Source organism: Haliaeetus leucocephalus, unplaced genomic scaffold, assembly GCF_000737465.1.
Source record: "Haliaeetus leucocephalus isolate CR32 unplaced genomic scaffold, Haliaeetus_leucocephalus-4.0 Scaffold165, whole genome shotgun sequence".
Taxonomy (NCBI): domain Eukaryota; kingdom Metazoa; phylum Chordata; class Aves; order Accipitriformes; family Accipitridae; genus Haliaeetus; species Haliaeetus leucocephalus.
In genome coordinates, this window is record NW_010972601.1 from 282,523 (window position 1) to 309,094 (window position 26,572).

The following is a 26,572-nucleotide window of genomic DNA, read 5'->3' on the forward strand; positions in this document are numbered from 1 at the left end:
GACCCAGATGGTGAAACAGGGCTCTTGACAGGGCAACATCAGCAAGGAGGACACCGCATCACTCACACACAGATTTCTACAGGAATGCAAGGACTGGCTGGGGTGCCCCTGCCCTCTTCTGCTCACCCCAGCCCTGCCAGAGATGGGAGCACCGGCTCCATTTTCAGGGCCCCAGGGCTGGAGGGACATTCCCAGGGGCTGGTTCCTTGGCAGGAAGGAAAGAAGACATGCACACGGGTCCTGCCCCGCATCCTCAGGCGGGAAAGGGAGGAGAGGAAGAGGATGGACTGCAGCAGCACCTTAGTTCTTCAGGATGGTTTCGTAGGCTTGGTAGACGTACTGGGACACCTCCGGCGCTCGGCATTTCAGGGACAACTGTGGGGGAGAGAGGAGAGGGGGTCATGGCACCTCGCCCCACGCCGGTGAGCCACCAGCCCCAAAGCACAAAGCCCTGCATGCTGCAGCATCCCCCCCCACGGGGCACAGGGTGGCCCCAGCTCCTTATTGTGGCTGGATAAAAGAAGATATCAAAAAGCACCAAGCCCCCTAAATGTCCTCCCCAGACTGCTGGTGCTCCCCCCGCCCAGTTGAGGAGCAGAGACATCCACATGCAGCACAGGCAGGGAGGGCAGGCAGAGGCGTGCACACACTTCATGTCTTGGGGTTTGATTCACTGCCTGTAGCTTGAGGGTGAACAGTTCCCCAAAGATATCTTCCTCTCCTAAGCGCTACGAGCCCCCTTCGGTTATTAGCTCAAGGATTAAATATTAAATGACTCTGAACTCAATTAGCTTCTCAGCCTGCAGGCGAGCAGGGAGAGCTCAGCACAGGGGTGTCAAGCAGGGAATTCTCCAGGATAAGGATTTCCAGCTATCCACATCCCAAGTGAACCCGGGAGGGTGGTAGGAACACCTTGACCCTCCGAAACGTTCACCTCTGACAAAACTCTGCTCTTGGCACCGGCCTCGTGCCAGCCCTGCCAGGAGGGAGAGGCAAGAGGCACCAAGAGACACGCAGGGCTGGCAGGGCAGCCAGCAGGCAGCTAAAAACATCAGGGCAGAAATAACAAGGCAGCAGCCAGGGACAGCCCAAAGCCGGGGTAAAAACCAGTCTGCTAACCTCCAAATCCTGCAACAGCGGGCAGGCCGGTGAGGGCAGGCAGGCAGCAGGTACAGAGATACACAGAGAGGTGAGTCAAGGCGACACAGCTCATCCCAACCCAAAGAAAACAGGCTGCGAGGAAGGTGGGGAAGGGGCCAGGCCGGGGAAAGCAGGACATGGGGATGGCTCATGCCCAACACGAGGACAGATCTCTGCTCTGAGGCTGTTTGCAGCTGCAGTCGGGCTGCCCAGCACACAGGCAGAGCCGGAGATGCCCCAAGAAGGGAACAGGGTTGGGGTTTTTATTTTAACGATGCGTGGCCAGGCTAGGGCCTCTCTGCTTCCTTTAGCTGCCACCACAGTGCCTCCCCGGTGCTAGGAGGGCAGCCCAGCAGAAATCGAACTTTGCTGCAGAGCCCAGCCAGCCAGCAGACCCTGTCTTGCCCTCCCGCATGCGAGAGAGACGCCAGGACTGGCACAGGGGACAGAGCTGGCACCAACAGCAGCCGGTCAGGGGTCCTGCCATCGCAGATGTGCCGCAGGACCATCCAGCCCAACCCAAGCTCCGAGCAGAGAGCGGGGAAGGCAGGGTGGGCAGCAGGGTGGGCAGCAGCCTCGGCTCAGAGCCACCTCGGGGCTGTTTCGGAGGCAGGCAAGGGAAGGGGCGTACCATGAAGCTGGGATTGCTGGGCTGGATCCTGAGCTCTGCCAGTACCCAGATGCCGTTGGTGAGCTTCAGGGACTGGTAGAGCATGTCTTGGCCCTCCACGTTCCTCTTGGCGATGGTAAAGATGTTGCTGCCTTGGAGCTTGCTGCTAACGGCATCTGTGTGGGAGGAGGAGAGAGCTGCTGCAGGGGCTGCTTGGGGTAAGGCACTGGGCTGACCACCAGCTCCCTTTGGACCTGCTCCTGCCCCATTCTCTTCCTCCCCTCCCTCTCCCCACCCCGTGATGCAGCACATCCAAAACCCACCATCCCCACACAGCGAGGAGAAGGGCTCTATTCAACTCGGCTCCCAGGTCCTCCCTGGGGAGGGCAGGCAGCAGCCCAGAGCTCAATTCACAAGCAGAGCCGCCCCGCTTCGCTCCACAAAGGTCAGCTCGCTGCTGCCAGTGGGACTGAAAAGACTTGGCTGTCCCCACCCGGGGTTTGCACGTCCTGCTTGGCACCAGATCTCCCAGAGAAGGAGCTGGGGGAGTGAGAAGGCGCCAGGGAGCCTGGCCCCTGCTCCTGCCCACGGCTGCCTGCTCTGCCTGCAAGCATGGGACCGCTGCCCTGCCTGTGGGTTGGCCAGGACAGGCTGCTGCGAGGCTGGGCAGCGTCAGGGCTGCATGATCCAGTTCAGCTTCTCTGCACCGAGACTGATCCCAGGGTGGGCACAGCAAACTGTCCTCAGCAGCAGGGACATTCCCACCAGGCAGAGCGTCTCCGAGGCTGCCAAGTTTCTACAACTAGTCAATGGCAAGCAAAGCGGCAGCTCCTTCCTGGAGATACAGGGTGGGCCCAGGGGGAAGGAGCTCCCATCTCCCCACAGCCTGGGCTGGGATAACTGGGATGAGCTGGTCACCAGTAGCCAGCCACAAGCTGAGCTGGGTCCTTCTGAAGGGTTTGGACCCACCTGCATTGAGAGAACAGTCTTTGATCTGGAACTGGGCCTCGTTCTCGTTGGGAATGTCCTTCCAAGTGGCCAGAAACATCTGCCGCTCTGCAGCGAGGAACAAAACCAACACAGTGAAGCCACAGCACTGGCTGCCCCGCCACCTCCCGAAGGTGGTACAACACAGGGGCCATGCTGCCACATCACCCGCGGCTGAAGGCATCTCATGCTGCCACCCCCTCCAGCAGCTTCCCACAACCAGCCTCACCCAGCCGCAGGAAAGCTACCCACTTTGGGGGGGTTAGCAAGCTACGCTGGCTCGGGGAAAAGGCTGGTAAGTGCCAGAAAAGGCAAAATAAGCAGTGAGCGAAGCTCTCCTTGGCAGTGAGGAGTTAGAAGGAGGCTCAGGCCTTCTCAGGTAGCCACAGCTTGGTCATGCTGGCATGGCAGTGTTCCCATCTGCAACTGCCAGGGGCATCTGGCTCCTCTCGGCTCCCCAGTCCGTCCCCAGGGCTGGGAACACTGGCAGGAGGATTTCAGGGGCCAGCATGGCACCTACAGACTGGTGGCAGAAGTGCACCTTGCAGGAGCCACAGCTGCCCGCACTCCAACTCACCCATCTTCCCGTCCTCCACAAAGAGGATGTGCAGCGGGTACAGGGTGCTGAAGTAGAAGACGTCGATGTTATTTTTCACTGCGACCTGGAGCAGAAGGACACGGGGACGTCAACACCTCCTCTGACCTACAGCAGGCGAGCAGTTCCCAAAGCGAGCAACCCATCCCATCCCACCGTACACCGCCAATCCCTCTTCAGCCAGGTCCCACCCCAGCAAGCATCAGAGGCAAAAGACTGGCAGTTGCCTGAAGGAGCTGGAGATGCCAGCATCCATGCCCCACATGCTGGCATGCTTTCAGGCGTGCCACTGTCCTGTGTATAGGGGAAATGGGGGAGCTGCTGGGGCTGCACCCCCTTAGCCTTCTCTCCCAGCTCCCTGCTGGGAACTACAGCCCTGTCTCCACCATCTCTCCCTGCGCTGGCATGCTGCGAGCAGCTGCTCAGCCAAGGCTCAGCTCTGCCGCTGTCAGCAAGGATCTTCCTCCATGCAGGAAGCAGCCTGCATGGAGCTGGATGTCAAATCGGAGTTGGACTGAGCTCTGACAGCACAGAGATGATGAGCTGAGCCTTTCTTCTTGGCTGGCTCCTGCTGTCACACCTCCCTCTGGCTCCCTCCCGAGGAAGCAAACCCACCCCAGAGCACCCCTGGCCCCATCCCCAGCTTCCCAGGAGTTTCTGGGTGTTCCGCACCTGGAGGTTGTTCAGGGGGTCCATCTTCATGACAGAGCCAACAGTGTTGAGCGGAAGGGAGATCTCCACGGACTGGTTGGGGGCGAGAGGTGCGTGGACCTGGAGAGGAGCTGCCGGGGCCAGGCCGAAGCTGGGGGAAAACCCGAGGAGGGCAGGGGGTCAGGGGGGCAGCAGATGATGGCAGAAGGCACTGCCTGTCTACTCTGGGCCAACCTGGGGACTCCCTGCCTTCTTCCACCCGGACCACCCCAGCTCATCTTACTGCCCCTGCACAGTCCAGGACCAGGCTGGCTCCTGCCCTGCCCACCCTGGGGCAATAACAGGTAGCCCCAAAATCTCACTCCTTCCTCCCACACAGACTCACACCCGTGCTTAGCGTTCCTGCACCGTTCCCTCAGGGCCATCTCTTGTTGTGTCCCTTTGAGGGAAAAGGAAGCATCAGTTCACCAGGAGGACAACTGATGGGACTGTGGTCAGACCCCAGAGGAACGGCCTCTTCAGTCAACTTCTTAGAGGCTTTGGTTTGATGATCATCACCACCACAGCCATCAGAGAGAGAAGGTCATCATGTGAGGCTGTTCCCAGCCCTTGCAGCTTGCGGTCCCTTCCTCCCACCCTCTTCCACACACAACCACTCCAGGGCTGAGCTCAGAGGCATCGCACAGCATCTTCACCGGTCGCTGCTGATGCAGCCCAGGAGAGACCTCACCTGTTGCGGTTGAACTGGATGGCGAAGTCGGACATGACCTGTAGAGCTTTGTTCGTTAGCATGAGGTCCATGGAGATGGAGCCCACCTGCCGGCTGAAGGTGCCGGAGATCTCCAGCCCCTTAGCCTTCATGGCAGGGAGCCAGACCTGGGTTAAAGAGACAAGAAACCCTTGGGATTTTACCCAAAGCGAACCCTTTGGTGCTCTCCACCTGGCAGAGCTGTGCAGGGTATTTGTAAACCAGGGCCATTTCATGACTACCAACACAGTCAGCAGGGGCACAGTCACCCTCACCCTAGCCAGGGCTGCGGGATGCTGCTGCTGCCTCCTCCAAACCTCACTCCGCACACTGAGAAACAGCACAGCCCCAAAATCAGAGAGGTGACCCAACAGATCCCTGCTCTCCCCTCTGCTTAGGGCTCCGTGCCACCTGGGGGAACACACAGACCACCTCTGCCCGGCATCCCCGCACCCAGGGAAGCACTATAACATCTTCTCCATCTGCAGACCACTACCCTCGCTCGGCTTGTTACCATGCCAGGAAAAGGGGGTTCATCTTCCACCTTCCCCTGGGAGGCCCTGCCACAGGGAGCCGGCACAGGGGTCTCTGCCCCCTTTAATGCAGCAGCCGTGAGCTTTGCCAGCAGCCAGCAGCTGGGGCTCAGCTGTCCCACTCACCGTTTTGGGTGCCACGTAGGATCCTGACAGGGTCCCCACTCCACCGGTGAGGTCGAAGAGGTCTCCCAGGCCACTGCCAAGGGGTGCCCCCAGGTTCGCGGGCACTGCAGTGCTGGGCGCTGGTGCGAAGCTGCCACTGCCGCCCATCTGTGGGGGACAAGGGAGCGGGTTACGGGGGGCACTGCAGGGTGAGGGAGAGGAGGAGGAGGAGGAGGAGGAGGCGGCGGATGCAGAGGGTGAGAGAGGGGTTCAGGTGCGAGGGCACACTCACAGCAGGGCTGCCTCCCACATCGCTTCGCAGCTGCAAGAGAAGAAAGGGGCATCAGCAGGGGCAGGGGCCAGTGCACCAAGGGCATAGGGGTCCCACAAAATGCCCCATCAAGGGCACCCTCTAAAAGCATCAGTGTGGGCTAGCGAGGGCCCAGAGTTGGTAAGGATGCTCCAGCAGTCCCAGACCTGGTGTGCCAGGAGCTGTTTGGGGGCCTGGCTGTCCCCAGAGGGAAGTGAGGTGTAATTGGGGCACTGAACAGGAAGGCTCAGGCTGCATGGGGGGAGCAGTGGCACAGCCAGGGGTGGGCACGGGTGCTGGGGTTACGCATGGTCGAGAGGGCTAAGAAAAGGGCTGATCCATACCCCTTCCGACTCGTCCCCCATCTCCAAGCAGAAGCAGGCAAGGCGAAGAGAAGAGCCAGCCACATGCAGAGACAAGCCAGGAGAGAAGAGACAAAAAACAGAGACAAAAAGAACAGGAGGAGGGAAGAGAGGTTAGTCCTGCTGCACTGCCAACACGTCCCTCTGTCCATCTGTGGCTGCCCTGGAGCCAGGGGACAGAGCACGACCAGGGTCTCTCGTCCCTGCACGCAGCGCCAGCCCATTACCAAACCCTGGAGCCCACAAAGAGCCAGGGCAGCACATGAGGGCTTACGGACCAGGAGAGGCAGCAGGCAAAGAGACAGCAACACTGCCTCCCCTTGGGGGATATCTGCTGGACTTTATGAGCAGTGGAGAAAACTTCAAACTCTTCCTTTGGGGAGCCTGGACCATCGCCGGTACCCGTGGGGCAGGCAGTCTCAACCAGGCAGAGGTTTCCATCCCTCACCCTGCAGCCAAACTGCTTCTTGGTTAGCATTCCCAGGAGGACAAGCTGTCACCTCCAGATCTCCCAGTGCAGGAGACAACTGTTAAAGCACCCTGCAGGCCGGGAGCAGGCACGTCTCGGCCCAGCCCCACAGCAGCTCGGGGCACATCCCCGTTTCATGCAGCTGTGGGGTTCAGAGGGGGACCCAGGAAGAGCAGTCACCCCTGCAGCACAGCACAGACAGCAGAAGCATCTACACAGACCTCAGGTACTGAGAGAAAAGGCACTCGGGAGCACTAACCCCCTGCCCTGCTCCAGCCATCTGATGAGGACAAGATAAATTAGGGCACAGTGCCCCTCTGTCTTCACCAGCTGTAGAAAGAAAGGACTAGCCCGGACGTCTCCAGGCAGACAAGCCCATCACATGCCCAGGAGCTCCAGACAGGAGCCAGCATCAAACCCAGCACAATGCGGCCAGAATAGTCAGGCATCAGGGAAGGAGCACACGGGGCTGTGACGTACCAGGCTATCCAAGCCGCCTCCGAGGAGGTCCACGGCACCCATCTGCACAGAGGAGGTGGCGATGGGAGGCCCGCTCACCGGGGGACCCAGGTCTAGGTTCAGCAGGTCACCCAGCAGGTCACCCTGAGTGGGGATGACAGCCGGCTGCTCAGCCGCCTGCACCCCCGAGGGGGCTGTGTCGGGGCTCTCGGCGCTCTCGCTCCTAGAGGGAATGGCAAGGGAAAGACATGAGATGCTGAGGAGCTCCAGCTGAGCTGACAGGTCCCACTAGAGACAGTTCACCCAGCTGCGCTTTGCAGAGAGCATTCAAAGAGACACCCTGTCCCAGCACGGCTCCCAACACAACACATTCTCATCGAGATCACCTTCCACTTCAGCCTTGTAAGGACAGTATTGAATCCATACAGCCCTGCTCCTACAGGGGAACCTCCCCTTGGGAAAGGGGGGCCCTCAGCTCAGCTCCGAGCACAGCAGACAAAGCCAGCTCTGCACAGTGCTGTGAGTGGCCGTGGCAGCCCCACAGCCACTTGGCTCAGCATCCAACCTGCCCATCACATGGATCCAGCCCTGGAAGTCCCAGCACGGGGTGGGGAGTCACCCTGGGGAGGCAGAGATACTCACGAGCCCGTTCGTGGGGGCAAGCTCTTGTGCACAACCCCTCTGCTCCCCTCCACAAAGGCGCTGGGAGGTTTGTGATAGACGGAGGCCAGTGTCCCAATGTAGCAGATCAGCTCATCCAGGAGCGTCGGCTCGATCAGATCCGTCTCCTCGGAGATGAGGGGTTTCTCCGCCAGCACCACCTCCTTGGCGGCCACAGGGTCCGTGGAGAGCAGGCGCCAGTAGATGTAGCCACGGTCCCGCAGGTCGGGGTTGTCAGAGTCCTTCGGGAAGCACGGAGGTTAGTGCTGAAACCATTGGGCAGGGGAAGCTGCAGCTGCTATAGAGCAACTCAGAGCATCTTGGCCCCATCTAAGTCTTGCTGTAGTATTAGAGGGATCATGGGGATAAAAGTTAAAGCTATTTATGTCACATCTCTGCTGTACAGAGGCGACACTGCTTTGCTGCACCAGGGTTAGCAGGGAAACAGCACAAGATGCCTCCTGCACTACAGGAGATGGTGTCCTTGCTCTCCAGGACTTTAACTATCAGCTTTTTGAGAATTAAGCTCCAATTATCTGCCTCCCATTACGGGTACTGCATTACCAAGCCATTCCCACCGCCTTGAGGGGGATGGCGAGGCCCACGGGAAGCTCTTCCCTCATGTGGAGCTGTTACCCACCTGCGTGGCCAGGCTCAGCACCTGCTGCACCAGCTCCTGCGTCTCGGTGGGCTTCTTCAGAAACAGCTTCACAATGGCCGTCAGCAGCTGCAGCTGAACCTGTGGGCAGAGGAGCAGGGTTAGGGAGAGACAGACAGATCACACCATTTTTGTGCAAGAACACGTGAATTTTCCCATATGTGCTGCCAGGACGTAACCCCAACCTGCCTTTCAAGGGACCAAACACGTGGTGACCACTTAAGTGGCAGTGACAAGTGTCAGGGGACTTTGCATGGCTCCCAGCCAGGTCTGCAGCTCATTTCAAGCCAATTACCGCACCCTCAGCCTGTCAAGAGCCACAGGTTGACACAGAGGTTACTAGGCAAGATCTTGGGATGGTGCTACACGGTCCCACAAGGGCGAAGGCCAGAGCATCCTCTGACTTTTACAAGGATAAGCAGCAGCGACTCACCTCTGACAGTCTCTTTAGACTGAAGACAGGGCTGCCAGGATCACTGGCTTTGCTATTCTGCATTTATAGAATTTCCCCTGTTCACCACAACTTAGTTTCATGGTGTTTTGCACAGTGGGGTTGTAGAAAGTTTCCATAGATGGAAACACCCCAAAATTCCATAGGCAAAACCACTGGCCTCAGCTGCCCTGGCAGAAGGGGCAGGCACAGTTCCTTCTGCTCCTTTCAGCTGCCTGTCTCCGTTTTCCAGCTCCAAAGGGCTGTGCCTGTCCTGCCACAGAGGAATGACCAAATGACCACTTGGTCCCTCCCAACTACTAAGGAGGGAAGGTGCTTGGGATACCACCATGGTGGCATTTCATGGGTCACGTTCTACACCCAAAGCCACTGTGGGACACCACTGTCCCAAGCGCCTGCAAGAAAAACATCTTCACAACCCTGCTAGAGCAAATTGCTTTGTTACATTCTGATTAGCACAAGATTTCTCACAGTGTCACTCCACAACCAGCTGGTCCTGCTGGCAACCAGATCCCCCCATCGCATGAGTGGCTGCCCCCCCATCCCACCACACCTGGGTGCTCTCATCATGGAAGCCCTCCAAGAAGCTCTCCAACAGCTCATCAGCATTGTCGATCCGCTCGGCATACTCTCCCACAATCCAAATCATAGCAGCTCGTGCCTCAGGCTCATCCAAGGAGTCAAGGTTCTCGCAGAGGGTGGCGATCACGCTCTCGTACCTTCCCGAGGAGAGGACACGCATTCACCGAAAGCAAGAAACCCAAGTCCTACCTCCACTCTAACTCCAAACCACATCCCATCACCCTCAGTCCCTGCCACCTGCCTGGGGCTGTCCCCTCTCCCCAGGGCTGTGGCAAGGTGTGATGCTGCCCACACCAATCCCTCTCTGGTCCCAGAGCATGTTCCCCTGGCTTGCCAGCCCTGCTGCTGAATTAACTTCTCAGCCCTGTGCATCTGGTCTCCCTCCTCTCTGCAGCAGCCCTGAGTCACTGGTTATTTGTGCAGAGTTCCTGTTAGCTACTAATTCAGTTCATTAGTATTTATTACCACTATCAGTACATGACTTCCTGATCACGCAGTTGCCTATTCATCCTGGCTCAGCTGGAACACTCCCCTCTCCTCCTGCTGCCCTTCCTCAAGCATCAGGAGCACTGAATTAAAAGCCAGAGACAGTTTATGCTGATGGGAGGTACCTCGAAGTCTCTGGCAGCTCCTGTCTATTTGTGTGTCTGGATCTGGGACTGCCATCATGGGGCTGGGGAAGTTCCCGGGGCTGGGGATGGCTTTCCTGCCCCCAGCTTAACTCTTGGGGCAGCACTAACCGGTGATCACAACCCCAGCTGGCAAAAAACCCAAAGCTACCTTCACTGCAGGGAGGCTCCAGGTGGCTTCACCTCCAACCATCCCACAGCAGGGAGCAGCAGCCCACCCTCACCCATGCCTGGGTCTTTGTAGGGCCCCCCAAGCACAGAGGGGCAGAAAGAGCCTGTCTAGGACTGGGAGCAACCACCCAAGGCTCGCAGGCGGCTGCCACGCACTTGTTAGGGTACTTGCGGAAGATGTCCTTGATGACGACAATGGCCTCCTGCACCACGTAGTTGACTTTGGTCTGGATGAGGTCGAGCAGGGTGCTGACGCAGCGCTCAGCTGATTGCTGTCGGAGGGACTCGGTCAGTCAAGCAGCGATGCTCTTACATTCCTGTCCCAAAGCCTCCGCTGCCCTTCCCACACCTGCTCCTTGCTGCCTTATCCCCTCCATACCTGCCCCAAATCCAACCCAGACCAGAACAGGGGGATGCACAAGTGTGGTCTCCCCTTCCCATCCAGGTCTGGCTCCTGCTTATCTCCCTTGCATGCTCCCAGAGCTTTCTCTCCCCACAAGCCGCTTGCTCCCTGCTCCCACTGGATGCATTTCAGGCCATCAGGTGCAGCAGCAAGCCTAGACCTCAGCTTGCCAGGGCAGCAGCATCTTGCACCTTGCCTTAGTTTGGATCTGCACAGCCACACAGCTCGGCATTAATAGAGAGGGAAGAACAGAGCTAATGCCGTGATAGTAAATCCCCCTGGGAGAGGTTGGCTTCACTGCAGAGGGAAGGGATCGATCTAACAGCAGAGCCGGGCCAGCTCAGCTCCTGGTGGGAAGCAAAGCCTGAGCCAGCTCCAGCGCATCTCCTCCTGCCTCTCACCAGTGCCCAGCTCGCTGGCGTCGAGCAGTTTGTCTCATGTGATTGAGGATACTCTGCAGTAAATCCAGTGCAATATCAGCTGGCTCAAAGCTACACGACCTTGCCTGTGCGCCTGCCTGTACCTGGGCCATGTGGAGCCACAGCAAGGTTTTCAATAATCCCCTTCAAATTACCCCCAAGGGGAAGCAAAGCCTCCTGGCCCCTCATGGTAAGGGATTAGCTCCCTCCCAGCCCCCACTGCGGTCCCTGAACAAGCCACTTGTATCACCCACTGCATTAACACACCAGGCACAGCTGCAGGCAGTCAGGTCTGCAATGGAGCACAGAGCAGGCAAGGATCCTAAAACAGCTCCAGCAGCAAACAGTAAGGGGATGAAACGCCCTCCTTACACCCCGTACATGCCCTGTGGAACAACTGTGGCTTATCCCCAGGCCCACAAAGGCTCCAGCTTGTCGGGGAAGCACTAACTCCTGGGGTGGGATGACCTCCAGCTCATCCAACACACGCTGGAGAGTGATGCCTTGCCTAGCCACAGTTGCCATCAGGACCCAAAACGACCTAGCCCTCACCTCCACCTTGATGGCACAGCGGCCGATGGCTCGAACCGCCTTCCTTACGAAGTCCACATCCACCTCCGTGGCGTACTCCTTCAGCTCTGCCAGCACCTGCCAGAGAGAACAAGAGAGTGAGAGCCCAGCAGCAAGAAAAGCCACCAGAAAAGTGGGACAGTGATGCCACAGAAGCAGACTGAGCGGTACAGCTGCTCCCATCCACATCCTGCAAAGCTGGGTCTAGGGTTTCTCAGGCAAATCCCCTCCCCACAGGGCTGGAGCCCCCTGGATGACCCCCTTGGTGCCCACCCACCACCATCAGGCAGACCCTGACCTGGGCAATGTTGGCCTGGGAAGCCAGGCGGATCATGATGTCCAGCTTCTCCAGTTTGACATAGATGGGGTCGTTGTACTTCACAAAGAACACCTTCATCTCATGCTTCAGGATCTCAGGCCTGGAAGACAAGGAGAGGGAGCGATTAAGGGAGACACACGCTCCTTCACTTTGACCACAGAGACATGAAAAGTCTTCCAGAAACCATGGTTTTCTCCAGAGTTTTCTGGACACCTGATACTGCTATCAGATGATTTCTCTAGTGGCAGAAGCAAGATCTGAGCTCTGCTCCCACCTCCAGGCTCTGACCCAGGCAGCAATCAGCAGGCAAAGCAGTGCAGAAAGGGCGCACACCTTTCCCCAGAAAGCTGCACACCGGTCAGGAGACGGATGGGGATTCATTCACCTGACCCTGCAGCCAGCTAATGCCCCCAGTCCCTACAAATTCATTACTCCATTAGCCAGCTACAAGCATGAATCATCACTCCCTGGCCGAGGTTGGAGCTGGGATGGTGAAGGCTTGAGGACACCGAGGACATAAGCTGGGGAAACCCAGAGCCAGAGAGCAAGCAGCTCTGGGCCAGGAGGACGACGCTCCTTGGCCACTAGCACAAGGTTTTGGGGGCCCATTTAATGCCAAGGAATCCAAGATACCATGATTATCTATCCCCCCAGGACTCTGTCCCTTGGCTCCCCTTTGCTGGCACGCAGGGGACAGAGCACAACCTTGCCGCAAACAAAGACCAGACGTACGGCAACAGGGGACGTTTGTCTTGCCAAGGTTGGAAGGGATGTCTTGGGGGGAGCAGGGATACAAATCCAGACCCCAAGGCTAGGCTGGACCTTTCTCACCAGACCATCCTCTCTCTAAGCTGGGAAAGAGATAGGCCAGGTCCAGCTCCAAGGAGTCAACCTGCCTTCCACATTCCTGCTCCCAGGGACACTAATTGCTTTCCACTTCTCCCAGAAATTGCTGCTATTTTTAATAGACAACCACAGTGATAGCTGGTAGGACGACAAATCATCTGACTGGGGCTGTCACTGCAAAGCATGGCTCTCCAGCTGGCCAGTTCTGCTCGGGGCACATGTGTGGGGCCTCGGACACCTCCTGCCCACCAGCAATTTTAGATCAGCAAAGGGACAAAAGGACTCTCAGCACTTTTTCAAAGAGGACAACTGCAGAGAAACAAGCTGATATCACAAAAATTCCTCACTAGACATTTAATGACTAAACCGAAGTTCCAGCTTTTGGCCTTTCCATCCCTTACTCCCACAAATAAACAATAAATTAAAATAAACCCCTCCTGGAGATCCCAGCTTAGCTCCCTGCTCATTGTCTCACCTGACTCTCTACGCTTAGCCCTTGGATTTTAGATAATAGAGAAGAAAAAAAAACACACAACAGGTTGTGTCAGCAAAGCCCTGACACTGCTGCAGAGGGTTTGAAGCACTGGGAAGCAGCACGCACAGAGAAGAGGGAGAGCCTGAGCCACACTGTCCCTCCTGCTGCTCCATGGCACCCACCTTTTCTGCACGATGAGGTTGATGTTGCGGAGAGCCACGTACTGCAGCTCGGGCTCTGCAGAAAGCAGGGTGACAAGCGGTGGGGCCAGCTTCTTTAGCAGCGTGCCGTAATAATCGAGGTCCTTCGACAGCATCTCCATGAACTTCATCAGCACTTTCACCGCCGAGAGCACCACCGCCGAGTTGGCGTGGGACAGCCGGGGCGTCACCCGCTCGCAAATGCTGGAGGTGTCGGAGGGGTGAGAGGTAATGAGAAGGGAAAGAAAATTATCACAGCCCGTCTTCCTGCTTAAACATTGCTGCTAGTACCGATAGAAAAACAAGGCACTGGCAGAGTTTGCAGCAGGACAGCTAAGCAGCACTTAAGACCTTCCCAAGAGATGCTGAACTGGCTCTTAAATGCCCTGATGATGGTTCTTTCCCACCCTTTACAAAACCCTGTTGCAGTGACCCCCTTTCAGAGCTCCCTAGTGCCTGTCGTCCGTTGCTGCATGGTAAGGCCACATTTTGAAGCAGCTCAAGAAGCACAATCCCTGTGCCAGCACAGGGACAGGGCTCGCTACGGGACCACAGCAGTCTCCAGATGGCTGTGCCCAAGGCACGGTGGCCAGCAGATGCTCACTGTCCCACCTCCTGCAGCAGGATTCCAAGGGTCAGGAGGATGAAGAAGCTTCTTAGAGGAGAAAGGGCAGTGTGTAAGGCCCTTCAGTCGATACCTGCCTGTCCCCCTCCCCTTTCCAGCCCCACTCTGGCTGGTCCAGGGTGCCCTGAAGGCAGCACTGCCCTGGCAGTACCCAGAGCCTCCCTCACCTCTGGGCTTCCCGGTCATCCTTGGGCATGTAGTTTGCCAGGCAGTCCAGGATGAAGATCTGGCCCCACTCAGTGCACTCATTCAAGGCCGTGAGCAGCTTGTTGATGGACTGAGGGTTGAGGTCCAAGAGGTTACTGCTCGGGTGAGACTCCGCTATTTCTGAGAGAGCCGCTACTGCATTGGCCACTACCTGACAGAGGGGACAGGACACGTGTTAGGTGACACTGAATGTGGCTCAAGAGCCTGGGGGAAAGCTGGTGCAAGCGGATGAGCTGCATCCTCCATATCGGCACCTCGCATCCCAGCGACATCTGGGCACCAGCTTCTCCTCCCCACCAGCTGATCCTCAGGAGATGAGCAATCACCACCAGCATGGTCCCACCACCCACGCCACATCTCCAACGGTTCGCACATGTTCAGCAGGAGTCAGCCTTGGCCCCATGCCCGGCGCAGAGGAACCCGCTCTCGTTCCCCTTCCCCAGGCAGCTCTGCGGAGCCCCATCACTTTCTGCGGCAGCTCCCGGGCTTGCCGCTACGCCTGTGGCAAGACCTGAAGAGCAGCAAAGGCTGGGGGAAGAGAAACCCTAGGGAAAGCAGGCTTTAAAGTCACTCACGCCTGGGGAAAAGCAGGGACACTAATGCTGGCCAAAGCCCAGCTTCTAGGAAACCCTCACCAGAGGCAAAAGCCACCAGCTATGTGGTATCAGAGCCAAGCATCAGCTCCCTGCTGCCACCATCCCCTGCTCCGAGCTGGCCAGGGCAGCTTCCTGCCCATTGGGAACAGACTAATAACACACTGCCAAGGAATCAGAGAAACATTCCATCCAGGAGACAGGGTTACAGGACAAGGAACATAGCCTGCAGCCCTCAGAAACAGCTGTCCCCAAAAGCGGGTCTGTTAAGCACCAAAAAGAAGAGTGAAAGGGAGCAATGGAAGGAAGGGAGTCAGCATGTGAAGATGAAGGGAAGATGAAAGGAGAGCGTTTACTGTCATTTGGATGAAGACAACAGAGGATGGAGAAGGCAGAAACCAATCACCATGGGGTTGGAGTCCGAGATGAGGTCTTTAAGGGTGTCCAGAAAGCCCTGGTCCTCCACCAGCTGGGCATTGATGTCGTGGAGCTTTGCCACGCAGACAGCTGCCGTCTTGCGCACGTAAGGGTCCTCGTCCTTCAGGCACTTCCGCAGGGGCTCACAGAGATACTCCGTTATCTTGTCCACGCGGATGCAGCCCATGGTCCGCACAGCCAGAGCCCGGATCAGAGGGTTTGGGTCCTCACAGTCCTGTGGGGATGAGAGGGGGAGATTAGATAACCTGGGCCACTGCTCCTTGAATCACAGGCATCAGTGGTGGCTTCAGGACCTCCATTCTCCTTTGGGTACGTGAAGTCTAGAGGTTTTAACACTTGGCTCTCGAGAACAAGTCACCCAAGAGAGAGGTTTGATCTCTTGTTCTGCAATCTGGCACCCACAGAGTTTTAACACCATCGTTTGTCACTCCAAACACACCTCCAGGAATCTGTTGTCTTCATCACTTACACCAAGTACCTGAAGTCAGCTGCCACCCTGCAGAACAGCCACCTGACCTGGAAAATGCATCTATCGGGTTTATTGTGTGGGTTTTTTTCCTTCCTAAAAAGCTAAAACTCTCTCTAATGCCCACCAAGCCTTTCCACAAAGTGATCTGGCAATATTTTGGCTCCTAACAAACATGCTCTTCAGTTCCCAACTCCAACTGGAAGATCACGAGGGCCTTCTCAGCTGCAGAGACTTCAGCACGTAAGCTCACATGATGGCAGTTCGATCACAGGAGCTGCCCACAACCAAAGCTGCCACTGACAGAGCAAGTGGCACAGTACAGCTGCCAAGAAAATGTTTTTCTTCTGCATTACTGCACAAATTCTCTTAGTTCTCTAGAGCTAGGGGAGCCCCTACTCCCAAAGATAGAGGCTTTGGAAAGCTGCCCACGTTCCCTTCTTTGGACTGAGGTACATGGCAGCTTAGTGTGGTGGCCTCGCATGAAAGCAGGGATGCACGTGGTGGGCTGAACTGACCCGCTGCAGCATGCGGCTCTCAGGCACGCAACCCTCTCCTCTCACCTTCACAAAGGTGTTGACTGCCATGATGGCCATGTCCGGCTGGCTCTTGGCATAGTTCATCAGGTAGAGGTAGACCAGCTTCTTCAGCTCCAGGTTGTCTGTCTGCATGCAGTTCACCACGTCTGGGAAGAGAGCACTGAAACACAAAGCACCTCCATGAAGGCAGGACACAGCCGTGCTGTGGAGCCAGGGGAAGGAGACGCCACTGTCTAAGGGACCCCACATTTCCCAAGGTGTGCGGCCATCCCGTTCCCACAGCTCAACCCACTCCTGAAGCCAGAAGACCCCAGGCTCTCCCAGGACCTGAGCCAACCCTACAGCAGATGCGGCTAAATCACCCATCCCCAGAAAGTTTTTCTTTACGCATCTCTACCAAGAGCAGCTCAAAACAGCCCCTAATGGACCAAAATTGAGCTCTCCTACATGGCTCTGCTGTATCCCAGCTCTGGTGCACGTCCACTACCCTGGCAGAAGGTGCAACATCACCCAGTTATCACGGGACGGTGCGAAAGCCTCTGGCACCTGTGAGAGGACATGGGAGATGAGCCATTCCCCCATCGCCTTCTGCACAATCCCTCCCACACAACCCTACCAAAACCATCCCCTGCTTTTGCGCACGTTAAAGCTGTCCTGCTGCAAACTGCTGAGCGCTCGACCCACGTCGTATATGAGAAACATCACGTTAGAGAAGTAAACACCCAGGACTGGGTGTAAGGAACAGCCCACTCCTCCAGGTGAGCCCTGCAGCAGAACGATGCTCTGCTAGGACAGAGCAGAGCTGCCAAGCTGCCTGCATGGAGCTGGGGGCTTTCCCTTCCCAAATGCCCTAGAGCTGTGGGATGCCACAGACGCTGTTTCACCACAGACAATAAAGACAGACCAATTAGACTATTAAAGATACAGACAGACCAATTAGACTATTAAACCACCTTAGGAGAAGCAATCAAGATCAGAAGGCTAATGCAGGAGTTATCCCACTCCGACAGATGTCCCTTGGCTCCTGGAAGCTTCTCCGCCACCGCAAACCCAGCCATCGCTTACAGGATCACCCCTAAGCCTGGGGTACTGCGCTTCACTAGTTCTCTCGCAGAGCTCCTGCTGCTGGCAGAGCTGCCACCCGCCTCAGCTGCTCTCACCCCAGGCTAAACCAGGCTTTCCTGGCACCTCCCAGGGAGGGGTGAATTTAGTAATTTAGCTTTCTTGCAGCCTGAAATATGCACACGCACACCAAAAAAATGGGCTGCCACAGCTGATATTTCCTCTCCAATTGATGTAGCTTCTGCTGAGTCCTGACCAGCCTCAGGCAAGTCCCTGCCATGTCCGGTGTCATCTTCTCCACAGCGGCCCCAAGACAGAAGCGTTACCCGCTGCTGCGAGTGCTCTGGGAGCCAGGGACACACAAGTTTACCAAACACAGAGCCTAGACCACAGTTTTCCTCCATCTATTCTCAAATGCACCATGGCAAGTAAAGTGCTGACATGGTGTGTAATGCCAAGGGTGTGTGGGGACGGGTCCGTGTGGGAAGGAGGGGACAGAGAGGCCACGTGCTGCTCAGTCAGACGGATAAAGGAGAAGAGGGAAAAGCAGCCACCCGACCTTTTGGACTGGAGTGGCTGCAAAAGGCTTATCGACACCGAGGCAGAGACACCAACCCTCTGCCATAAAGGCTCAGAGGGGGTTTCCGCTTGTTTTTAGTAACACTTGAAGGAAGCGGCAATAATCCCAACAACTTATCTGGCGGCCAGACCAATCCTCTTTTAGCCAGATTACTATCAAAGCCAGGCAAGCCCCTGCGTGCCAGACGGCCACGCTTACACAAACATTTTCCTCCCGTAGCAGGAGGTATAGCTGCAGCCAGGAGCTCACTCAGTCCTCACCCAAGACAAAAGCCAGCATGAAAACGCCTCGGAGGCAATGGGGGAAAACGGGAGCCCACAAGCCATCCAGGCACCCTCCCGGCGCAGTTTGGCCCAGGCACCCCTGGCACAGCACCGCCACACACCTGACATCTTTGCCGACAGTCATGGATGCTATCACCTTCTTCACAGCCTCCTTCTTCTTCTCCTTCTTGTCACTGTTCAGTTCAGCTTTCAGCTCAAATATCTCCCCTGAAGGAAGGGGAAAAGGGGGAGCTCAGGGGTTAGGGGATGGGGCACCCACCCCTCCACTGGGTGCTGCTTCCAGGGGAGGGTGAGCACAGCTCCTACCCACTGCGTGCTGGGGCTCCTTTGCCACCCCAGGTGCTCCGGGGTGCCAGGAGCTGGAAAGGTGGATTTAACTTCCCAAATGTCTCGCTGAGGGCCAGAGCTGCTCTGGGGGCTCAGCTCTTATCCGTGGAAATGGAGACGAGCATGCTAGTGCATCCCTGTGGCTCCTCCAGCTACATGAGAGCCCCAGAGGGCTTTAAGGACCACAGACACTGCAGGAATGATGAGCACCAGCACCCCACACACCAAGGACAGGACACGGGGTTTACTCGGCAGGTATTTTTGGCTGTGGGGCAGTTATCAGAGCACACAGTGAAGCCTCAGCCTTGCACATGGCTGTTGGGAGGCCCTCCCCTACCTGGGGAGCCCACTGCAGCCCAGATGACGGCAGGCACCCACAGCAGTGAACACAGGCAGATTTTGGGAACTGCTCTTCAAGCCCGTGCAAGGGATGGTGGCTCCCAAATCCCGCTCTGCATGTGGCAGAGGCTCCAGACCCAGCTGAAGGGCATCGTCTCCTGCCCATGCAAAGCCATGCTGAGCTCTTTATTCACTCCCGGGCAGGCAGATTGAGGAGGAAGATGCCACATGGCTTTCCTCCACATTAATTCCTTGGTCTGGAAAGTGCTTAAGTCGAACACCCTGAGCGCTTCTATCCCAGCCCAGGGGATCACAGGGGGCGGGCCGTGTCCCGCAGCCACTCCTGAGCTGCTAAAGGCAATAACCCAGCTGCCAACAGCCTTGTCGGGGTTCAGGGGGCTGGTGACAAGGTGCTCTGACCCCATGGCAGCCCAGGAGCCGCCCTGGCTGCATCAGAGCGAGATGTCAGCCACAGCACCCCATGTGGGCTCAGGGCACTCCCACGAGAGCTGGCACCTCCATCAGCTTCCCACTGCAGGGACAGCCCTCCCCATCTGGCTTATACAGGTGCAAGAAGAGCCTGATTATTTGGGGAAAAATTGTATGACCCTCCCACTCCCTCTCTTACCTTTCTTCGTGGTGGTGAAGTACTTCGAGTCCGTCATGGTGGTCTCCAGCTAGCGGCACGTCCCTGGGAGGAGAGGCAGACCAGAGAGGTTGAGGGTTGATAGTTTCCTTACTGGGGTTGCTAGGGAGAGCTCCGGGAAGGAAAAGCCAGGGGAGGGAAAGAGCTTGGGCTTTCATGGGAAGAGTCACAAGGAGATGAAGCACCCAGAGAAGCCCTCAGCTCCCGCGCTGCCAGTCGAGCCCATTCCCCAGGGGCGGGTGAGTGCCTCGCAGCCACGCTGGCGCACCACGGGCTCTGCCAATGAGTGGGGAATCAGCTGGTTTGCTAACGAGGATGTGGAGGAGGAGGAGGAGGAAAGCAGTCACCGAAGACGCCAGCGTTCACCCCTGCTCAGGCTCCAACCCCAACTTGCTTCTCTCACCAGTAGCAGCAGCCACTTTGCTCACCCTACCCCACGCAGAGCTGGGCAGCCCTCATCCCTGCCACAAGGACTCAGCCAATCTCCCCTGGGTTTGTGTCTCCTCGTCCGAGAAACACTTTTCTAGGGAAAATTCACCCCCAGCTCTCCCTCACTCTTACACAGGGAACAGCTCTGGGATGGGAAGAGGAACCGAGCAAAACCCAAGGCTCAGACCAATGCCGGAGCAAGGGGACAGTGCAGCCGAGCGGGGCACGAGTCTGCAATGCCTGACCAAGCATGCCGGCAAGATCAAAAGGAGCCTTTTCCAGAAACCATCCCTGCTCTGGCAGTGTTGCTTTAAATTCAACGGGTTTCCGCCCAGCACTTGGGGCTATATTATATAATTCAGGCAGTTTAGGGCAGATTTACGGCTTGGCAGGCTGAGGAAGCCCGATGTGCAGGCAGCAGATAGCCCTTCTTAAAGGTCAGCAGGGATTTGTCTTTTACGGCTGTTTCACCCATCTTTCCTTCAACAGCAAAGAAACCAGACGATCGTCCTTGAAAGCCCGCAGTGGCCTTGATGTTTTGGAGGGGCAGGAGCACAGAAAGCAAAGCCAAGTAAAAAAAATAAAAAAGAAAAAAAAAAAGAGCTTGCAAATGGTTTTAAAATGTAAATGAGCATCTTGAAAGCCAAATGCAGCAATCCCCTGCAAGTACACGAGATGCAGACAGACGAACGGTCCCCTCTGTTCCCTGTCCAAGCTGGATAGGGATCCCCAACAGGGATAAAAAGAAAATCTGGATAAAATCTGGGGGCTGAGCCCACTGGGCAGCATGCACAGCCAGAGCCAGCTTGGCAGGCAGTAAGAAAGAAAGAATTTGCATCAGTTCAGGGCTCGCTTTGGGTGTTGGCAGTGCGGTCCCAAAGCTGTTACAGAGGGGGCAAGTCTGCCGCCGTACTACCCCAGCCCTTCTGAGGCTGCCCCGTGAGCAAACCGCTTCCCAGGCAGCCTCATGTAAGACACAACACTCCTCCCTGCTTCAGTTACCTGGGATTTATTCAGAGCCTTTTTCCCCCCCTAGGTCGATGGCTCTCCAGTGAACAGTGGGAGCTCCCAGGCTGCGCCGCAGCAGCACTCTGCGCTTGACTGCAGATCCCGTCCTGCAAGAGAGGGAGGAAGGAGAATTTACTGCAGTCCCTCCGATTTCACTGACCTGGCTCGCAGTCAGCCCTGCTCTGCAGAAGTGCCTGGAAAGCAAACTTGAAGCCTACCAGGGAATTTCTGCAGCCAGCTCGGAGACATGAATCACGCCTGCCGCTTTCCTGCAGCTTCCCAGTTTCCCAGAGCCTCCGGGTACCGCAGCGTGTGTTTTAGCCATCCAAAACCCCACTAATTTCAGAGACAGAGATGGCCCCCCATGTCCCCCACTCCTTTAAGCCCTGCAGTGCCGACAGCAGCATCCAAAAAGCAAACTGCCGCCTCCTCCAGCCTGAGCTCGAGAATTAAGGCGCACCCCTTGCTCCCCACACCAACCCCTCAGCCACCCCAGCGGCAGGACCAGACTTGAAGCAACCCAGCGCCTCGAGCAGGGTGAAGAGAGGCTGAGCAAGACTCTAAACACTCGCCAAAGCTGGGTGCTCAGCACCCTGCACTATGTGCATCCCCCCAGGCTAACCAAGGGTGACGAGGCAGGGCTGCCTGCCAGCCCGGGGATGCGACCGCCACTGGCACAGCCCTGCTGAAGGTGATTTCCCCCGAGCTCAGCCCTTGGGCAGGGTCCAACGCTGCTGCCTGGCTCCAGTTCTAAGGAGGGCAAAGGAAACGGTTCAGGGACTGCAGAGCAGCTCTTGCATTGCCCCATCTTCTCCCATGCACATCTTTGTCCAGCTTGAACTGGGGAAAGGGATGGATGTGGCAGGGTCCCCTCTGCCGAACTGGAGCCTGACAGTAAATAAGGCAGGTTTCTGGCACACAGGAGCAGAGGGGGTGTCAGATCCAGAGCCGACAGCCTCAGTCATCTCATTTGAACAGATCTGACCGTTTAGAGTCATTACAGCAAGTTGCAAATATTCTGCCCTTGCTAAACAACCTGCACCTGGCAGGCAAAAATGGGCGGCAGGAGCTCATCCGCAGGCAGGGGGATGGCAGCAAGCAAGCAGGGAGATGGCAGCAAGCGCTCACCGTGTGGCACAGAGCGGGAGCAGAGTGCAGGTGTTTGCTCCCCCAACTCCAGCAATTCCCACTGAGCTCCCTTCCAGGCTGGGAAAAGTGTCCCAGCACTCGCTGATCTCCCGGCAAGGGGCTGAGCAGAGCAGCAGTTCCCAACAGCTGGGAGCAGCACCAGCACTCAGAAAAAGCAGGATGCAAGATTTGCGGCAAGCAAACAAGGAAGTCAAAAAGCCCCTGACCTTGTGGTGGCTCAAATTTTACCCTGTCTTCTTGCCAAACGTATTTTAAGCCAGTCTTGCAAACTGAATTCAAGGAGTTGAAAGCATTTGTAAAGATCTGGTAGCAAAACAGCAGCTGGGTGTTGGAGGGGAGCACCCAGAGCTCACCCACACCTAGTTCAGGTTCCTCACGTCCATTTTGAGGACAAGCCTTTGCAGCAGCACAAACCCGCATCCTCACTGGGACCCTGGATCTACCATCCCAGGGCACGAGGGCTCCCACACCATCCAAGCCCTGTCCTGCGACAAAGTCCTCTGCTCTCGGGTGGTCCCTGCAGCCAAGCAGCAGTGGGAGACCTCCTCCCTGAAGTCCCTACTAATCGTGAAAACAGAGGATGTGCCAGCAGCAATCCCTCCTCTAACTCCCACCTTGCAGGCTGCGCCGGCCAGGCTCAGTGATGTGGAGATGGAGATGTGGGGAGCTCAGCCCTGCTCAGCCCCCCACACCAGCTTCTGGGAGGAAAGGGGCTCTCCAAAGCATTTTTTATCCCTGATCTTATTCACCTGGGACGACTAAATTCAAGAGCTCCAGAAGATTCAGAGCAACGCTGCTCTCCTGAGACCCCAGTGCGACAGTGGCCACGCCACTCTACCTCCCACAGTCCCCCTCCACCCGCTTTGAGGTGGAAAACATCGCCCACATTCACACAACACACAGTAGAACGGTCCTGCTAGGTGCTGCTACAGACACCTTCCTTGATGGACACAGCTTTAACAAGATTATTTTGCTCCTGCAATGCAGCACCAAGGAGCCTGTGGCCCAGCTGGAAGAAGCACCATGGTTTGGAGCATCTGGTTTTCTGCTGCTCATGAAGCACTTTGAGGCTGAAGGAGAACCTGGTGTTCCTCCAGCTGAGCTCACACAGCTGAATGCAGGACAATGCATTCCTCCCAGGACCTGCATTTCAGAGCCACTGGGTGACGCACCCGTATGGGCACAATGTGGTGCAAACCCCCTCCTGGATCTCAGGCCCTCGGGTTCATACCATGGTGGACCTCAACTGTCCCTTCCTCCCGGCTGCCATGCCAGTGGGCTCCCGAATTCAGCTGTCCCTGGTGAATAAGATGCTCCTAAAACCAAGATATAGCATGAAACATGGCACAGTGCTTCTCACCGAGGCGGTGCTGCCAGCGGGTTCCCAGGGACAACACCAATGCTGAATAAGCCATCACTGGTGCCACTCGTATCCTCTTATGGAAAGTGGAAGATGAAAACTCGTTAGCGACCCTCAGCTACTTTTACTGCCCTGTTTTAGGCCAATTCCTCCATCCTTGAAGGCTGAGATGCTGCTGACGGGAGTCTTTCAGCTTCTAACAATAGAGACCCGTTGCCTGGGAAGGGATGCGGGGAAAGTGCTGCTGCTGCCACTCTTCCAGAGGAACAAGCCATCTAAGCATCACATGAGCATTTAGCTGTGCCCAAGACACCCCAGATCTCTAGCTATTACAGAGAGAGGGCTCACCATAGCCCCACCAATCCTTCTACAGACTCTGTGACAGCCCAGAACAGGAGTTTACTGGCTGACAGTAAGTTTTAATCTACCCAGCCTGACATGTGTCTTCAGGAGGGTCTGCCAAGGCAGGCGGGAAGGAAGGAAGGAAGGAAGCAAATGCAGGGAAATGCATCCACTCCAGCCCTGCACAAACACAGGTCCCCTGCACATCGGGGGGTATACATTGGCACCTAAAGCAGAGGGAGAGGCAAAGAGGAGCAGGAACTCAAAGGGCAAGCTTCTAGGAAACAGCTCACCTAGAAAACAGAGGGTCAGCTGAAGGTTAGCAGGGAAAGAAAACTCCTATGAGCAAGCAACACACCCTCTTGCAGCTGCAAATAAAGCACTTGAGGTGTATCAGTAAAACCAGCCAGTTGGCACAATTAAAGAAAATGAAGGCAGATGAAAAAAAACCCTAAATATTGAGACAGATAATTGAAGCTGTGGGGACTTCACACAACTATTCTCTGTTGATATGAAGCAAGTTCAAGCCAACGCAAAAGGCCAGGCAGGCATGAGGTGGTGACAGCCCCCCACATCTCTCAGCAGCACTGCACGTCCCTGGCCTCGGCGAATAAAACCCCCGGAGCAAGCACAGATACCAGTGGGGGAAGATAAAAACCTAAGTTGTAAACATACCCTCCGCATTCCCCTGAAAGGAACTGCCCAAAGCCAGCCAGCAGCACAAATTATCCTGCACCTTCTAGAATAGGAGCCACCAATCAACAGCAGTAACAAGCGCAGACAACGGTCTGTGAACCCCGCAGGCTGGCAGCGTGTCCTCTCGCAAACCTGCTCCTGACCAACCGACACGCTTTCCAAGAGGGTCCATCTCCCATCAACCAACAGGTTAAGGTGCACCCTTTCAATAACTCATGGGTAAAAGCCTTGCCAAACTCACCACAGCATTAGCAAGGTGCCCAAAATCGTGACAGATCAATTCAATTGCTGAACCGCCGCTTGAGCAATCCGAAACCCTGAAGCGCCGGCATCTGGCCCTTAATTAACCCAGATAGCACAAGGGCCATGAGAGCGGCTGTACGCAGAAAAAAAGAGTCGCAACTGATACAACCCATCAACCAATAATTGGGGAATAAAACACACAAACAGACAAAGGAAAGTCCTGAGGCATCCCCTGTACCACACACTGCCAGGCAGAGCAGCACACGGGGATCCCAACATTGCAGGGCCCAAAGCATCGTGCTCCAGAGAGCCGTGGCGGGGGACTTTAAGCAGCATAAGCTCAGAGATCACCTCAAGCACGGATAACACCCGCAGTGTCCCTCCTGAAATGCCAGCCCACGCCAGCCAAGCGCCCTCAGAGACGCTGAGGACCCTGTTCTGGAGGTAACAGGATGCAGCATCAGCCCCAACAGCTTCCCGCGGCAGAGGGGATGTTTTCTTCCCAGGAACGCCAGGCTCTGCATGGCTCTGAGGCCAGATACCTCCTGCCACGAAGTTCCCAGCCTAGCTTGATCCGATTAAGGACCAACACCTCTGGGAAGCCCCTTGGGGTCCCAAAGCGACAAGTCTGTTCAGTCCAGTGGCCTGAGCCATGCGAGAAGCAGCCCACAGCTCCTATGGCCAGGCCTGGGGGGTAGCAAACCAGATCGAGGCAACTGCTTATCTGAGGCACCCATTTAACATTCCATGCCCCAAGCAAAAGCGGACAGCAAAACCCCGCGTAATCCCCTACTGCTACTCAGGGACGGCATCCCTGACAAGTTTTATACCTCTGGCAAGCTCCGTACGATATAAAGTACCTGCAGAGAAGACAGAGAACACCTATAATACATCTCCTTTAGGCAGAATCTGTTTCACAGACTCTTTTTTATCAAACTTTGGGGTTTTGCCCCCCTAAAACCTTCGTGGAGGAGGCAGCAAGCACAGGATATCAGACCAGGTGCCTGCCTGTCCGATCCATGCCCTGTTCCCAGTTTATTCCTTGTCTCAGCAGAGCCTGGTACCGACCTCTTCCCATGGATCTTGGGATCCCATCGTGCCTTGCCATGCTCTGAGCCATGGCAGTGCCTGCACAGAGGCCAGACCCCCGCAGCCCTGAGAAGCACGCACCGACGGTAGCAACAGCTTATCAGTCCCCAAAGCTGCCCCCAGCCCCTGCTGCAGGCAAGGAAACCCGCACTTCCAACGGGTTCTGCCCACCAGGCGTGTTGCCCACCAGTGGCTCTGGCTGCCGGCGAGGACACGGTCCCCTGGGTGCTGCAGGGGGGGTAGAGGGGGGGACAAACTCTGGGGCTGACCCCGTGCACCCACCCGGGACGGATCGGGAGGGCAGGACTGGGCGATGGAGCTACAGGAGGCCACAGGCAGAGGCGCAGCCCTGGCGCCCGCTCGGGTCGTGCCCGCGGGGTGGGATGCGGCCCCGGGCTGAAGGCGGGGAGGGGGCGCGGGGAGTAGGGACCGGAGCCAGGCTGCTGGCTGGAGGGTGCCCCGTATACTGCCGCGCCCGGGCAGGGGTGGGAGCCGGGCCGGAGGGGCAGGAAAGTCCCAGGCCCAAGGGGAGGGGACGGCCCGGCCCGGCCCGACCGGGAGCGAAGCCCGCCGGCGTGGGGAGTCGGAGGGAAGGCCCGACCCGGGGTGCGCACGGCCGAGGCCCGTTAAGCAGCCCCCGCTACCGAGGAGGGCTGTACAGCGGGGCCGCCTGGAGGAGCAGCAGCCGCCGGCCCCGGCTCCCGGCCCGGCCGGTACCTGCTGCCGCCGCCGCCCGCTGCCACCGGCCCAGCGGAAGTGAGGGCCGAGCGGGGGAGCGCTTCCGGGGCGGGGTTACCG

At 57.0% G+C, this 26,572-nt stretch overlaps 1 protein-coding gene across 1 annotated transcript; it reads right to left on the reverse strand.

Moving 5' to 3' along the window:
* Positions 1-26,535, reverse strand: AP1B1 (adaptor-related protein complex 1, beta 1 subunit). The gene is made up of 22 exons (XM_010563320.1): positions 26,492-26,535; positions 20,890-21,002; positions 19,441-19,503; positions 18,248-18,353; positions 16,245-16,380; positions 15,184-15,429; positions 14,145-14,335; positions 13,335-13,556; positions 11,811-11,931; positions 11,495-11,590; positions 10,277-10,392; positions 9,292-9,457; positions 8,270-8,368; positions 7,612-7,871; positions 6,991-7,192; positions 5,391-5,537; positions 4,714-4,859; positions 4,005-4,134; positions 3,315-3,399; positions 2,720-2,806; positions 1,772-1,926; positions 1-375 (listed from the first exon to the last, which is right to left on the reverse strand). Exons 3-22 carry the CDS (start codon positions 19,475-19,477, stop codon positions 301-303), a joined length of 2,823 nt encoding a protein of 940 aa, XP_010561622.1. The 5' UTR covers positions 19,478-19,503; positions 20,890-21,002; positions 26,492-26,535; the 3' UTR covers positions 1-300.
* Between the last annotated feature and the right edge of the window lie 37 nt (positions 26,536-26,572).

Coding starts and splice junctions, on each gene's coding strand:
- AP1B1 (XM_010563320.1), bottom strand. CDS start 19,477: ATGACGGACTCGAAGTACTTCACCACCACGAAGAAAG. Junction 15,430..16,244: donor CAGTCAACACCTTTGTGAAG/GTGAGAGGAGAG, acceptor TCATCCCCACAG/GACTGTGAGGACCCAAACCC. Junction 9,458..10,276: donor TTCCGCAAGTACCCTAACAA/GTGCGTGGCAGC, acceptor CTCCTCGGGAAG/GTACGAGAGCGTGATCGCCA.